Consider the following 15,832-nt stretch of genomic DNA (forward strand, 5'->3'; position numbering starts at 1 on the left):
CTTATCATGTGTTAAAGCTATTTTAATTACTGAAGAGAACCAGTGTCAAACTCAGCCCAAGTATGGTTGTACGTTAATCCTTAAAGCAACAACGTTTTTAAAGTTGCAGCGTCATTTTTTTACACCACACCTAAAATCCCACTAATCGTCCGGGCTCTTCACCCTCTGACCACACGCTGGGGTATCTAACACCACATGACCCAAATGGAAACTATGTCAGCTGAAAGAAACCCATCGAAATGTGCAACACTTAAAACTTTGCCTGATTGGAGCATGGCTTCAAATACAGCCCTGAAAACAGACAGGCGGTCGTTGGCATTTCGTTACAAAGTTTCCTTGTTCAAAACTTCTGCTTCATTATAACAACCGAGTGACTGGGATCTACGAGCTGAGCTTGTGTAAGATGTCTGACACTGGAAGCTCAGGTGAGCGGCCATGAAACATGTTTAAAGAACGGCAGCTGTTTTATCATAATTCTGTGGAGAGCTTCATCCTAATGAGGGCTCATGTCCTGAGCAGGGATGCAGAGGAGGAGGAGGAAGGTGCTGGACACATCAGTGGCTTATGTGCGTGGAGAGGAGAACCTGGCCGGCTGGAGGCCCAGAGGAGATAGCCTCATCCTAGAGCACCAGTGGGAGCTGGAGAAGATGGAGCAGCTGCAGGAGGTGGGGCCTTAAAAGATTCATAAAGAAATAAATCTGTTTAATATCATTGAGGGAAAAATGACTTTTCAGCTCAAAGACCAAAGTGCTATTCTAAAAAGTTTTTTCTTAGAGTACAGACTTTACATGACTAACCTCCCCTCTTCTCCCCACCTCACATTCGCCCCCATCTTTCGTCCAGGTGGAAAAGACCCGTCACCTTCTGGGAGAGGCGGCTCCCGTGGGAACAGCTCCCACCACCAAGTCCCTGAGTGAGTCTCTGTCCCCCAGCGTGAGCTCCGGCACTCTGTCCACATCCACCTCCGTCTCCTCGCAGATCTCCAGCACCACCTTTGAAAGCGTGAGAAGGAGCTGGCCACCAAGGTGAGAAAAACGTGGGCTTAGTGGGCGTTCTTGTTGCTGTCTTCTTCCTTCTCTGCTCGGAGCTGATCGGTCTTGTTCCTGTTGTGTTGTAGTGCCTGCGCCTTCTGACACACACCTTCAATACTGAATACAAGCAGCTGGTGAACAGCATCAGTGACTGCAAGGTGAGAAATAATACAAAGAAATAAAAAAATAGCCTTTCTGTGTCACATCAGGGAGTTCCTATATTGACGTCTACCTCATCCTGCTGTTGTTTCACTTCAGCTTTCTCTCATCTCACCGATCGGACGTGATCCATCCGTGACGAGCTTCAGCAGTGCCACCCTCACCCCTTCCTCTACCTGCCCCTCTCTCTCGGACTCGCGCTGTGGCTCCATGGGCCAGAAGTAAACATATTTTTAGGAACATTGACCTCGATCTGCAAATGGTTATTGACAGGTTATCTATTTGATTCTAACTTGGTGTGATTTGTGTTAAAGGACCCCTGAGAACAGCTCACGTGCCTCCAGTCCCTCCTGCTCAGACTGTGAAAACTTCCCGATGGTTCCCACTCTGGAGACCTCCTACCTTGCGCGGGCTGCAAAGAACGAGTTCCTGAACTTGGTGCCTGATATTGAAGAAATGCGACCAGGGTGAGTAATGCCATATTAACCCAAATACTGTCACTATGACATGTGTCTCACAGACCAAATGTAAGTCGACACTCATGTTCTCTAGTTCAAGCAGAAATGATGTGGATCGATTCAAATTCCTGAGCCTGGATGATTTCAGCTGGAAACAAACCAACTCTGCTTCTTCCTCAGATAATTCAATTCAATTCAATTTTATTTATATAGCGCCAAATCACAACAAAAGTCACCTCAAGGCGCTTCATAGATACAGAGAAAAACCCAACAATCATATGACCCCTTATGAGCAAGCACTTTGGCGACAGTGGGAAGTAAAAACTCCCTTTTAACAGGAAGAAACCTCCAGCAGAACCAGGCTCAGGGAGGGGCGGGGCCATCTTCTGCGACCAGTTGGGGTGAGAGAAGGAAAACAGGAGAAAGACATGCTGTGGAAGAGAGACAGAGGTTAATAACAGATATGATTCAATGCAGAGAGGTCTATTAATGCATAGTGAGTGAGAAAGGTGACTGGAAAGGAAAAACTCAATGCATCATGGGAATCCCCGGCAACTATGCAAGTTGTAAACAGTTGTAGGATTAAAGATTATTGAATGTACAGAATGATTATTTACACAGAGCTATACAGTAGTGCAGTTAAGATAAGTGAGGGTGTAGATAGTTTCTACAGAGGCTATATAAAGTGCTAGTGGTTGTGAGTGGTGGTTCACTCCATGTTATTATTGTGTGTTTGAGGGTACAGTTGTCCATTGTGGGGGTGTGTATGTTCAGTGCATGAGTTTAACGTGGGTCAGATGTCAGGAGGCAGAGTTCAGGAGTCTGACAGCTGTGGGGAAGTAGCTGTTCCGGTACCTGGTGGTCTTAGTCCGGAGGCTCCTGTGGCGCCTCCCAGAGGGCAGGAGGGTGAAGAGTCCATGTGATGGGTGACTGGGGTCTTTGATGATTTTCCCAGCCCTTTTCAGACACCGCTTCCTGTAGATGTCCTTTATGGCAGGAAGTGGTGCTCCGGCGATGCGCTGGGCAGTTTTCACGACCCTCTGCAACGCCTTCCGGTCCGAGGCAGAGCAGTTCCCGTACCAGACTGTTATACAGTTGGTCAGGATGCTCTCGATGGTGCAGCGATAGAAGTTCACCAGGATGTCTGAGGACAGGTGGTTCTTCCTCAGAGTCCTCAAGAAGAAGAGGCGCTGGTGAGCCTTCTTGACCAGCTTGGAGCAGTTGGTCGTCCAGGTGAGAGCCTCGGAGATGTGGACTCCCAGGAACTTGAAGCTGCTCACACGCTCCACAGCCGTCCCCTTAATGTGGATGGGTGGATGTGGGTCAGCATTCCTCCTGTAGTCCACGATGAGCTCCTTGGTCTTCTCGGTGTTAAGCAGCAGGTTGTTTGTGTCGCACCACTCAGCCAGACGATCCACCTCCTCCCTGTAGGCGGCCTCATCGTTGTCACTGATGAGGCCAATCACCGTGGTGTCATCTGCAAACTTAATGATGGTGTTGGAACCATCAGCAGGTCTGCAGTCGTGGGTGAAGAGGGAGTAGAGGAAAGGGCTCATCACACAGCCTTGTGGTACACCGGTGTTCATTGTGATGGTAGATGAGCAGCGGTTATCCAGCCGGACATGTTGGGGGCGGTTGGTCAGGAAGTCCAGTAACCATTTGCAGATGAGGGAACTGATGCCCAGGTCTGTCAGTTTCCTGATGAGTTGTGAGGGGTGGATTGTATTGAATGCTGAACTGAAGTCTATAAACAGCATTCTGGCGTAGGTGTTGTTGTTGTCCAGGTGTGAGAGGACAGAGTGCAGTGCGATGGAGACTGCATCCTCTGTGCTCCTGTTCTGGCGGTATGCAAATTGGTGGGGGTCCAGGGTGGGGGGGAGACAGGATTTGAAGTGTGCTAGGACCAGCTGCTCTAAGCACTTAGCTATTTACAGTTCATAACAAGAGACAAGGCACCATTTCTCTCCTTTGTGTTCCAGTCATCACAGCAGATTAAACTTTTAAAATATTTGCAAATAGTATAAAGAAATATATAAAGAAGTAAAACAATAATTTATTAATACTTAGAAATACTAAAACTTACATTTGTCAGCAAAAACTGCTGCCATCTGAACCGAAACGTTACAAACCAGCTTACCCACAATCTGTGTATTTTTCTATGCTGGCTACTTAAATTGGCATCCAACAAGCTATTTGCTTTAATCTTTTATTAGACAAAGGCTGACTGGTTAGTTCAAGCTTCAACTGCATCCAAAGGACTGAAAATGTTTTAACACAGTGACTGAACTTGATTGAAGTCTCCGTAGTTTGTTGAATCTGTTTCGAGTGACTTATTTTCACAATTCCAGGAATTTTTAAAAGGCACCAAAAAGCATTACAACGCTGAGCTCGAGTCTGTGGACTTCAAAGGAAATGCAGAGGAGGCCAGGGTCCACATCAACAGCTGGGTGGAGAAGCAGACACAAGGTAAGCATAATGTAACTTTAAATGATCTCCACTGTAAATCCTTGGGGATCAGTTGTGTTGTGTTCAGTTGAGACATTATTACCGGATTGTCCACCGTCCACATTATTTTCTGTTTCCAGTTCTTCCAGTCTAATTTCTATTCAGTATTAAGCAGCACTATCTCTGGGTTTTACTGTTTGGTTTCATGCTATTAATAAAACCATCACAGCAGTATGTTGCTGTAAATAGCAGGCCAATTCTTCTATTCTTATTATATTATGTGATGGGTACTTCTACTTTGATCACTTGTGTCTTTAACATATTTTTATTTTTCAGGCCCATTTAGGATTGGCTGCTATTGATTCTATATCTTTATATTATCTTAAGTGCAGCAGGAAATTCATTCATTGTTTTTATAAAAGCGCGATACAAATACAGGCCATTTATAAATCTACCATCTATAATAATAGGATACAAGGACTTTCTATGAGGGTTATAGGACTGTGGTGCCACCTGCTGGAAATGAGACAATCTTAATCCCATTATTTTTGTAGGAGCCATTTTTGGGTTGATACCTCATGTTGCCGCTAGAGGTAACCTTTTTAAGTTTTTTCTTTTTTTTTTTAACTTTATTTAACAAACAATGAGTATACAACATACGAACAGATGAAGTATACAAAACAACAGAACATGAACACAAAAAGCCAAGAGTAAAAGAAAAAGGTAACAATTATAAGAATTCACATACATGTATTGTTTTGAGAGCCTTTGTGTTGGTGGAGTCTGATATTGATTGTATGTACATTTCCACATCCTTAAAATAATGACAGAAATATGGTGTTTTGTTAGTAAACTTACATTTATGGATAAAAAATGTAGCTAAAAGTATGAACAAATTCATCATAAAAAACATTTCTCATACTTCTTGGGGAACTTAAACAAACAGAATAAAACATTTTCCCATCGTAAAGAAAACTCCCTTAAAATATGGACAATAACAAACCTGCTAAATTCCTTCCAGAATCTCTGTGTAAAAGAACAGTACCAAAAAAGATGCGTCACAGTTTCTGGATGATCCCCACAGAAAGTACAATTAGTATTTATGTCCCTTTTACATTTGACCATGTAGTGACTGGCTGGATAACATTTATGTAGAATTTTAAATGAGACTTCTTTCACCTTATTTACAATCAAATATTTATGGGGGACCATCCAGACTGTCTTCCACTTGATATCTGGAACATATCGGTTCCAATAAGATGTTATATATGGGAGAGAGACGATATCTTCTTGGAATAACTACGTATTCTCTTATTGCTGTTACCAAGTTCCTGTGAAAAGCAGATTTTTCCTATTGGTGACTCAGCTGGATCAGGGAGAGTGACTGAGGCAGATATTGAGCTGTCAGTGTTTTTATATAACATTAAAGTCCCTGAGGGTGTGGCACCAAGCACCACTGAGGATTCCACCTTTTTAAGTTTCTGTATGGTAGGTTTATGTAAGGTATTTAAGGTGGACGCACGTAATCAGCGTCAGGTGTGTTGTTAATCATAAGAAGGCAAAACGTTTGTGACCGCTGCGCTTTTATCTTAAAATGTTTGGAACAAAGACCAAAAAGGACAAGATAAGTACTGCTGGAGTTATTGGACTGTTTAATTAATTCATGCATACCAGAAGCATCGCGTCACCCCCGCTAACAACCACCTCAGTGGCTTCAAGCCTACGCTTGAATTTTTGTTTTTTGTTCCCTGTTATACTGATCATAAAGCTTTTTCCCCCTTTTTTTAAAATAAAAACCATCTTGCTGTTGCCCTGTTTTCTGATTTTATAGCTGAAGATGTTGTACAGTAACTAGTGCATCTTTGGTAATAGTTAATAGTTTTCATAAATTCTTTTTACCAGATAAAATCAAGGACTTGCTAAGCCAGGATGCAGTGGGTAGCCTGACGAAGCTGGTTCTCGTGAATGCCATTTACTTCAAGGGCAGCTGGAACACGCAGTTTAAGGAGGAGAAGACTGCTGATGTGCATTTTCGACTGAACAAGGTAACAGTGCAGAAAGGCAGCATAGGATGGTGCAGTTATACTTTGATCTGTCATACTACAAACGAGCTGTGGACTTTGCTGAATGAGAACATGAAGCCTGGAGCTCTGAGGGGATAAAATCGTGCTTTTAGGACGATCACTTTCCAACTTTATGCAGTTATGCAATGCAGTTTATTATTCATGTAATATCCAATAAGTTCTCAAATAAATCTCAAACAACAGCACATCACAAACTTCGGCTAACAAGAACAAGTTGTGTTGTGACGTGTGCTCTACATCCAAATCCACTCAATGGCTGGAATAAAACCATGACAGAACTTTTTGAGATCATTTTGAGACTAAACACAAAAAACATTTCTCTTGTCTCCCCTATTTTTCAGAACGACACTAAGCCGGTGAAGATGATGCAGCAGAAAAGTAAATTTCCTTTTGCGACCATTCCTGAGGCCAACTGCAAGGTAACATCCATCACTTTCAGCTTATTACAGGATTTCACCAGCATGATCTAAAACTTGTCTTTTACAAATATCAGCCTAAATTTCTAGATTAGGAAGTCAGATCATCTTTGATGGAGTAATAAATAAAAACAATGTTTCTGGACAGATTCTTGAGATGCCGTATAAAGGAAATGACCTCAGCATGCTCATATTCCTGCCTAATGACATAGAAGATGATACCACAGGCTTGGAAAAGGTAAGATGCACTTACCAGTACTTTAATGTCCAGTTTCAATCAGACAAGCTAGTGACACTGTATCCACACAGCTGGAGAAGGAGCTGACCTATCAGAACTTTGTGGACTGGACTCGCCCAGACATGATGAGCCCCAACGAGGTTGATGTCAAGCTCCCTCGATTTAAGATGGAGGAGAAGTATGACTTGGAGAAAATCCTGACCAACATGGGAATGGAGAACGCTTTTGACATCTACAAGAGAGACTTCTCTGGTGAGAAATATTGCACCAATGAGACACACTGAATCAATTATACAGTTATATTGAGAGCACAAAAACTGCAAAACATCATCTGTTAAAGAATAAAACACAACTGATTTCTGGGCTCTTCATCTACTAGGAATGTCTCCAGCAAATGACCTGATAGTGTCCAAAGTTGTCCACAAGGCTTTGGTGGATGTAAATGAAGAAGGAGCTGAGGCTGCTGCTGCCACTGGGGTTGACATGGAAGTCCGCTCTATAACGATTCCCGCTGAGTTTGTTGCCGACCATCCCTTCATCTTCTTCATCCGACATAAACCCACCAAGAGCATTCTCTTTGTGGGCCGGTACTGCTCACTCGAGTAAACACGAGCTGACATTGACATGAATTAAACATAAAACATTATATACAGTATAAGATTTTGTAAGGTAAACCTAGTTCATACAAATGAAGTAAAGAAAAGTTATTAAAACAAAACGTGCCTTGCTGTTTATTCTTTCAGTGTCCCACAGTAGCACATTTCCTGCTAGGAAAATGTCAGAAGTCACATCATTTCTGTAAATTGGGAAGTAACTGTAATACATCAAGTCACCTCTGTCTCTTGTTACCAGGACTTTTTAAAATGAATGGTGCAACATGGAAAGAGGCCCTACACAAGAGTTTAGCTTTGAGCTCAATATGCGATGATCCTTTCAGCCATGACATCTCTGACATGGAAAACCAGGGAATTTGATTAGAAAATGGTGAAGGATTTTCTTTTCAGTTAGAAACTGGATTTGTGTAACATGGTGGTGAAAAGCCCCCAAAGAAAGCAGCATATGATCAGTCGCTATATTGCATTTAATACAAACGTCCTTCGTGTATCCTTTGAATACAGAACAGATCATTTCTGATATCTATGAGTAAACCCAACGAGCACGTGTCCCAAAAGACCCCACAGTGTTTTTATCTGGCTTTTCCCTGACAGTTAGTGGACACTGACAGATGTGTGCTGAATATGAAAGGAAACAAAAGAACTAAAGAAGGTTTGCAGTGTTAAAAACAAGAACTACATGAAGGTTGTTTCATCCTGCTGTAACTTATGACAGAAGCATCTTTTGTTTGTTTTTTCATTTATTTACACAAAGACAGATGTTGAAATAACAGGAGTAACAGTTTAATTCAATTGAAATCGGTCCAATCGTCTATAGTGAAATTATTGTTTTTCATTAGTTGGCAAAAGATGGGGGTTGTTGACGGCAATTCAGTGAATGCAACAGGGGAGGACGCCAGTTTGGATGGAGGGGAATCAGCAGGACAGATGAGATTTTGTTTAGGAGTCGAGTAGTTGTGTGAATGAGGAGAGGAGAGCACATTAGACTGCTGAGAGACGGGGAGGTAGTCAAGCACTGACCACATGTCTTCTTGGATTTCAGCAAAACAGATGGGCTCATCTCGGTCTTGAAATAATTCAACTCGGGGTTGAACTGATGCAGTTTGAGAGGCATCTACAGGAGAGGCAGGGGTGGGTGAGGGCTGCTGAGACTGCGCAGTGATGGGGAGGGGGTCGAGCTCTTCCAGCACTGACAGCAGTTCTTCCTCACTGTCTGCGACAAAGGCTTCCTCTGTCTGGAACTGAAGGGCTGCAACAGGGGAGTCCAATGAGGAAAACAAACACAGAGTTTTCATTAGCTGATACAAACTCTGTGCAGTGACTGTTTCATCATTCAGTGCAGTGATGCACACATGTAGGAACTGCATGTTGGCACTTTGGACATACATAGTTTTCTTTGGTCGACCAGGCTGGATGCTCTTTGGCATGATTCTGTCTTTCTGTTTCAGCCTGCTTGAAATATCTGGCTTTCTGGTCGTTTGAAAGCGACTTCCACTGTGGACAGAAGATCATAAGAACACACTGTGAGCACTGCTACTACACATAACTACAGGACAGCTGGGACACATGCAAAAACATGAGCAGACAACATTAACAGATGCATAAATGTATGCAGAGTTACACACTTACTCTCTGTCCCACCACTGCATTTCCGGCTGCACTTCCAGGGATGTTGAGTTCAGCAATGACCTTTGGCCTCTGCTCTTTGAGATAGAGCATGAAGGCATTTGGCAGCTTCGTGACGTGTGGCCCATCTTCATCCTGAATGTGTTCACTGACAGGTGTTGCCAGCTGTGGTGGCTCGTCTCCCGCTCAAAGAGGACAAAATAGAGAACAATACAGTGTTCAGCTGCCTGGCTGTGCTTTACACACAGCCCTGTTCTGGTACACACACTATGCCGGCCTTTGTACACTCTCTCCATCTAATGATAGAGAGGAAGGATACATTCACTACTTCTAGCCTCCACTATTCAAATTGAGTATTTTCACAGTGTCCTAAAAGCTTCCCGAAAAGCCTTTACACTATTTTCCAAAACGCTGCATCCAGAGCACAGTCAGGGACTGGAAGGAGAGAGTATATTTCCCCCATATGGACTTCTCTCTTCATTGGCTCCCAATTAAATCCCAAATAAAAATCCAAATACTTGCCCTCACACACACAAGGTCTTGAATAATCACCCCCAATTTTGTCTACAAGATCTCACAGTGCCATATCATCCCAACAGAGTGCTTTGCTCTCAGACTGCTGTCTTCCGAGGGGATTTAAAAGTACAATGGAAGGCAGAGCCATCACTTTTCAGGCCCCTCTCTGTGGAACCAGCTCCCACTTTGTATTCGGGACACAGACACTTGCTCTCATTTTTTAATTAAGCGTGAAACCTTTTTGCCAAAGTCCAATAACTTGAGAGAGGAGCCAAAGACGTCCTCGTCCCAGATTCGTCCCAAGACAGATTCACACCTATTCGCACCTTGTCTGCTGTGACCTGAAGAACTCGCGTGACCATTGCGACTCTCAAGGTGCTAAAAATCACACAAGAGTTTAAATGCGTGAGAGGCCACACTTGAGTAGCAAAGAAGCTTAGCTGATGAGATTAAATGTGCAGTTGCATGAGAGCACTAGTCTTTTTAGTGATCCACCTTTTGACCAGTTTAGAACCTGACAAGCGAGTAATCCCAATGCCCACCTTGTTAATTGTCCTGAAAGCGTCATAAGCCGGACAATGAATCAGTGATGTTGCAGTTTTTCACAGCGATGGTGGTATAGTGGCGAGCATAGCTGCCTTCCAAGCAGTTGACCCGGGTTCGATTCCCGGCCATCGCAGTTGCTTCTCGCAGTGCTGTTCAAGCATGTGGGCTGCGTACTGTTTTACACTAAAAACGTTCTCCGCTCTTTCTGCAAAGGCTTACAATGTCAGGCCAGGTGCATTCTTCATCGGCCTCGCTGCTACCGTTTGCTGTGGAAAGACACTGTTCACACAGGCTTTGAGTTCTCATCACTTCATACCTATACCTTCTTACATGACACTGGGATTGGACACGCTACTTCTTCATAAAGACACCCAGTCCCACTTTAAATATTGTGCTGAATGTTTGGAATGAAGATAACATTTTACTAACCATGTACTGATCAGCTCTTTGTGGTGGCAAAATCATCAGCTGTGTGTGTTACTGTTCATGCAAACAAGCAAGCTAATGTCAGCCAGCTAGCTTCAACCGCAGCTGTGCTGCACCAATCTCACGGAACTGCAAAACCACAAGCTTTCTCACCAAAGTCATGCAGCTACCGCATTTACAATCCAGCGTGGCCGTTGTTGTGCACATCCTACTTGAAAGACGTGTGGCGTAGGACTTGGAAGACGTATGTCTTTCAAGTATGTAGCTCCAAAACCAAATGTGGTTGTTGTGGCCGAGCGGTCAAGGCGATGGACTCGAAATCCATTGGGGTCTCCCCGCACAGGTTCGAATCCTGTCGACAACGGTCAGCTGTTTTGCGGCAGTCCAGACGTTGATTTGAGAAGAAGCCACGGCATGGAGATCACCTGAGAAGGTGCCAGGAGAAAGAGCCAGGCCTTTGCTTGTGAAAATAGAGCACGCAGAAGCAATGGACCCAGCTATGTCCTGACAAAATTAGGCACATATTCAGTAAACATGGCATCCTTCAATTGCTCTCTTAGGCACCCCAGACGTGTAGTCATCCAGGATCCTGTCTGAGTACCGCCAATGACTGATGCGTCTGACAAATGCTGATTGCTTTGCAAGAGGATCGGGATTGGAGGGACAGCGGATTTCACCGGGAATGGGACAACAGCAGAAATAGCTTCAAACATCAAACATTACTGCATGAAAAGCACAAAGAGTGGACACATTTCATTGTTTGGAACACTGCTTTTCACTTCAGCTCTTTGCATGTAAAAACTTTGCTCTTCTCCACAGCTGGCTGACGGACACGCAAAAGCGCAAGAGTGGCCACAGACCCACTATGCCGGCCTTTGTACACTCTCTCCATCTAATGATAGAGAGGAAGGATACATTCACTACTTCTAGCCTCCACTATTCAAATTCAGTATTTTCACAGCGTCCTAAAAGCTTCCTGAAAAGCCTTTACACTATTTTCCAAAACGCTGCTGTGCTGCCCCTTTAATCCTCCTCAGTTCCCTCAGTTTGAGATCCTTCCTGGGCTTGGTGTCATGGTACTCCAAGTTTTGCCAAACTTTGCAACTGTTGTAGCCCCTATGTGTGGCTGTGCTAACGACAAGAACACTTTCACATGGACTTCAGGTGCACAAGCGAGCTTTGAAGAAGTAAAAAAACTCCTGGTGAATAGTCCTGCACTGGCACTGTTTGACCCTGCCTTGCGTGTTGTGATCTCTACTGATGCAAGTGACTATGGGCTTGGTGCTGTATTTGCTCAAGTGCAACCTGATGGCACAGAAAAACCTGTGGCGTTTGCTTACCGCACACTGTCTGCAACAGATCAAAAGTACTCAACTGTTGAAAAAGAAGCTTATGCTTGTGTGTGGGCTGCAGAGAAATGGAGAACGTATTTGTGGGGCCGACGTTTCACTGTGCGGACAGACCACCAAGCTCTGACAACGCTGCTGAGCACCAAAGGGTTTAATAGGGTTGGCATGCGCATCGCCCGCTGGTCTGCCCGCCTCCTGTGTTTTGACTATGATGTTATTTGCCGCCCAGGTTCTCAGAACTATACAGCTGACTGTCTCTCTCGCCTGCCCCTGCCCGTTTCTTCCCATTCCACATCAGATTCAGATCATGAAATGGTAGCCCAAGTTTCTGCTGCCATGTCCTCACTTCCAGTTGCGGGCTTTGACTCTGCCTGTTCAACTTGCCCTGAACTGGTTGCTTTGCGTTCACAAATACAAAGTGGCTGGCCTGCCTCAATCAAAGCACTTGATGTCACGCTTGCACCTTACTACAAAATCCGTAATGAACTCTCAACCCTAAGTGATTATGTTCTCAGAGGCTCAAGGCTCATTGCACCACTTTCAGTGAGACCTAAACTGATTGCACTGGCACATGAAAGTCACCATTGTGCGCACAAAACAAAGATTAAGAGATCTCTACTGGTGGCCAAAAATGGACTCACAAGTTCAGTCTGCCATAACCTCATGCCTCCTTTGCCAGTCCAATGACAAAACTGCACATACTAATCCTGCTCCTCTCCAACCCGTCCCACTGCCTGATGGACCGTGGAAAAAACTTGGTCTTGACATTGTTGGGCCTTTTGATACTGCAATACCTGCTTGTAGATACGTCATAACATTGACTGACTACTACTCCAAATGGCCTGAGCTTGCCTTTTCACCTTATGCTACTACTGATGATGTCATTCAGTTCCTCTCATCTGTCTTCAGTCGTCATGGCAACCCAGAGAACATCATAACTGACAATGGTGCACAGTTCACCTCTGTAATGTTCACCTCATTCCTCCAGAATAGAGGCATCTCCCACAGCAGAACATCTGTCTACTACCCAGCTGCAAACGGAGCAATCGAACGGTTTCATCGTGCCCTCCGCACCTGTATCCAGACATCAATCCAGCAGTCGAAACCATGGAAGGCGACTGTGCTGGATTGGCTTCAAGTTTACTGTGCAACACCGCATGCAACTACTTCCCTCTACTTCCCTCTCCCTAAGAACTCCTGTGTGGCAGGAAGATGCGTACTATACTGGATGTACTCCCTTTGCCTCCTGCTGTGTCTCCACTGGATACGTTGCACGTCACTCAGTTCAGAAATATCAGTTGAAAATGCAACGTTACACTGATGGTAGGCGTCACGCACGGAAACCTTCTTTTCTACCAGGAGAGAGTGTGAGGATAAGGAAACCCCACCATGTTCCCAAAGGACATCCCAGATTTACCCCTCCTGTAACAGTAACAAAAGCCAAAGGCTTGAATGCCTTCTTGCTGAGTGATGGAAAGAGTTGGAATGCCACTCATCTAGCACGCTGTCGCCCAGTGACTGAAAAGAACGCTGACACTGTGTAAAAGTAAGTAAAGTGTAAAGTGAGCTTGTTAGTCCCCATAGGGAAATAATTCCTCTGCATTTAACCCATTCACCCAGTGAAGCAGTGGGCAGCCACCAGTGCAGCGCCTGGGGAGCAGTGTGTAGGGACGGTACCTTGCTCAGGGGTACCTCAGGGTAGCCGTTCAGTGGAGTCGAACCCCCGACCTTCCGATCATGGGGCCACCACTCTACCTACTGAGCTGCTAGGCTGCACCACACTCAGACTGGCTCACCTACTGCCAGAAGACTGCCACGCGTCAAGTACAAGCCTCGCTGGCACAAAGACTATATTGTAGCATAATAGGTTGCTTGAAAAAGAACATTAGAGAAATGTTATTACTTGTTCTATCTTGAGTTTAAAAAGAACTGATTTTCTGCCACCAATGCACTAAGAAAAAATTGTCATGGAAAAACTGGAATAATAATTTCTTTTCATTTTACGTAGGAGTGCAATATAGTTTCAGGCTTATTAAACTTTGCTAGTTGTAGTATTCTGATGGTATAACTATTGCGACATTTAAGTTCACAAGTGTATGTGTGACTTGCTAAACAGTGAATTACTTTATTTCTGTACTACGCTATTTGGTGAACTCTTTTCATAAAGAGAGAGGAGATGTTGTCCTGTAATGATCGTACCATATTGCACCACTAGAGGGTGGTGTCGTGAAATAAGAGTAAAGTGGAGTTGGAAAAGTTTTAGAGTTAGAGTATAGTTAGATGGCTAACTGATAACTTGTTGTGTCTCCCTGTTACCTCTACGATGTAAAGTCTGTGCTGAATTCATTAAAGAGCACTGTTCCTTTATGAGGACTGGTTTATTACCGGCCGCTACTACACTGTTCTTTAAGGATGTCTGCATTTCACACAACTGTCTAATAGGATAAAATAATTGACATTGTATACCCAAAGGTCAAGTCTGGATAAACGTGTATATGATCTCCAACTTGAGTGCAAAGCCAAGGCATATAATTGTGGTGTGTTGCTCTAATTTGTTTCCTCTCTGTGCAGGGGGATGACTGAAGGGATCACCTTGCTAATCCTTGCTGTCCAAACTGGCCTCATTGAGCTGCAGGTCATCCACAGAGCCTTCCTCCTCTCTATCATCCTCTTTATTGTTGTTGCTTCCATCCTGCAGTCCATGCTGGAGATAGCTGAGTCCTAGCCCTGGGAGCATGTAGAGGCAATTAAGATAATATACCAAAGACTTTTTTCATGTGTTTATTTTTAAGAAAACTCTGTGTCCCACTGTTTGTTTTATTTTTTACTGATCATAAACAACTATTAATAACTATGGGCAGTTAGTTAATTATCACAGAATTCATTATCTATGGTCATCAGTACAACTCATGCTAACATCATAAGTTAAGTAATACTACGGTGTACTGTCCTTCTTTCTTCATTCTTAAACAGGCAGTTTGTCTTTTTGACATCAATAAATGTAATCTGACTGAATGTGTGTTTGCAAAGCCTGTTATCAACCTGACTGCTTTCTCATACGCTGGTTTTGCTGCCCGTCCCGTAGGAGTTTGTGGAAGCACTTCCGTGCAGTTTCTCTCTGTCCCTTCCTGCTGATCTTTCCAGCGTACATGGCTTTTATGATCTGCCAGTTCTTCCACACGCACTTCTGGCTTCTCATCATCATCTCCTCCTCAATCCTCACCTCTCTCCAGGTAACACACAACCGCATCGCAGTGTGCAAAAACATTAAATTAAATAGTTTAAACTTGCTCTACCCAAACAGTTCAGGCCAATAATAATTAAACATGTATATTTGCTTGTTTTTTAATTCCATAATAACTCTGAAACACTCTACCGCCAGGTGCTTGGCACTCTGTTGACCTGTTGTTCTCTTCATGGTGGAGGAGTTTCATAAAGCTCCAGTGGAGAACATGGATGAAGTCATATATTGTGTAAATGGGACCTACAGATTGCTGGAGTTTCTGGTATGTGTCACACACACGTACAGCAACTCTTTGCTAAGTTCTGACTGTAAACCAACACTGTCATGTAATGCATCAGCACTGTCTCTGCCTCACTGTCAGTGATTTGTTACCTCACCAGGTTGCGGTGTGCTGTGGTGCATCAGAGAGTGTATTTGGCGAGTGGAGTATGATGGGAAGCACCATCATCTTGGTCCACTCATACTATAACGTCTGGCTCAGAGCCGAGCTGGGCTGGCAGAGCTTCCTGCTCAGGAGAGATGCTGTAAACAAGATAAAAAGCCTCCCCACAGCTAGCAATACACAGCTGGAGCAGTATAACGACATCTGTGCTATACCTTGTGTGTCACCTCTGACACCAAGAACTGCAGCAAGCGTTTGGTGCTAGAGGTCACATTTTGAGTTTGTGAAGATATTTAAG

At 44.0% G+C, this 15,832-nt stretch overlaps 2 protein-coding genes and 2 non-coding genes across 4 annotated transcripts; 3 read left to right on the top strand and 1 right to left on the bottom strand.

The window, feature by feature from the left end:
• The first annotated feature begins 403 nt into the window (after window positions 1-403).
• On the top strand, window positions 404-7,549 carry LOC143419093 (leukocyte elastase inhibitor-like). Its single transcript, XM_076885375.1, has 12 exons — window positions 404-425; window positions 520-587; window positions 844-1,002; window positions 1,290-1,411; window positions 1,505-1,657; window positions 1,711-1,717; window positions 3,997-4,114; window positions 5,996-6,138; window positions 6,519-6,596; window positions 6,742-6,831; window positions 6,903-7,083; window positions 7,211-7,549. The coding sequence occupies exons 1-12, from the start codon at window positions 404-406 to the stop codon at window positions 7,435-7,437; spliced, it is 1,368 nt and encodes a 455-aa protein (XP_076741490.1). The 3' UTR covers window positions 7,438-7,549.
• Window positions 7,550-7,799: 250 nt separating this feature from the next.
• On the bottom strand, window positions 7,800-9,299 carry LOC143418946 (transcription factor 7-like). The gene is made up of 3 exons (XM_076884677.1): window positions 9,075-9,299; window positions 8,832-8,939; window positions 7,800-8,694 (listed from the first exon to the last, which is right to left on the bottom strand). Exons 1-3 carry the CDS (start codon window positions 9,162-9,164, stop codon window positions 8,560-8,562), a joined length of 333 nt encoding a protein of 110 aa, XP_076740792.1. The 5' UTR covers window positions 9,165-9,299; the 3' UTR covers window positions 7,800-8,559.
• Window positions 9,300-10,194: 895 nt separating this feature from the next.
• On the top strand, window positions 10,195-10,266 carry trnag-ucc (transfer RNA glycine (anticodon UCC)). The gene has a single exon. It is a non-coding gene; the product is annotated as a tRNA-Gly (tRNA).
• Window positions 10,267-10,841: 575 nt separating this feature from the next.
• Window positions 10,842-10,923, top strand: trnas-cga (transfer RNA serine (anticodon CGA)). The gene has a single exon. It is a non-coding gene; the product is annotated as a tRNA-Ser (tRNA).
• Window positions 10,924-15,832: the final 4,909 nt, after the last annotated feature.

This window comes from Maylandia zebra, linkage group LG6 (assembly GCF_041146795.1).
Source record: "Maylandia zebra isolate NMK-2024a linkage group LG6, Mzebra_GT3a, whole genome shotgun sequence".
NCBI classification, from domain to species: Eukaryota; Metazoa; Chordata; class Actinopteri; order Cichliformes; family Cichlidae; genus Maylandia; species Maylandia zebra.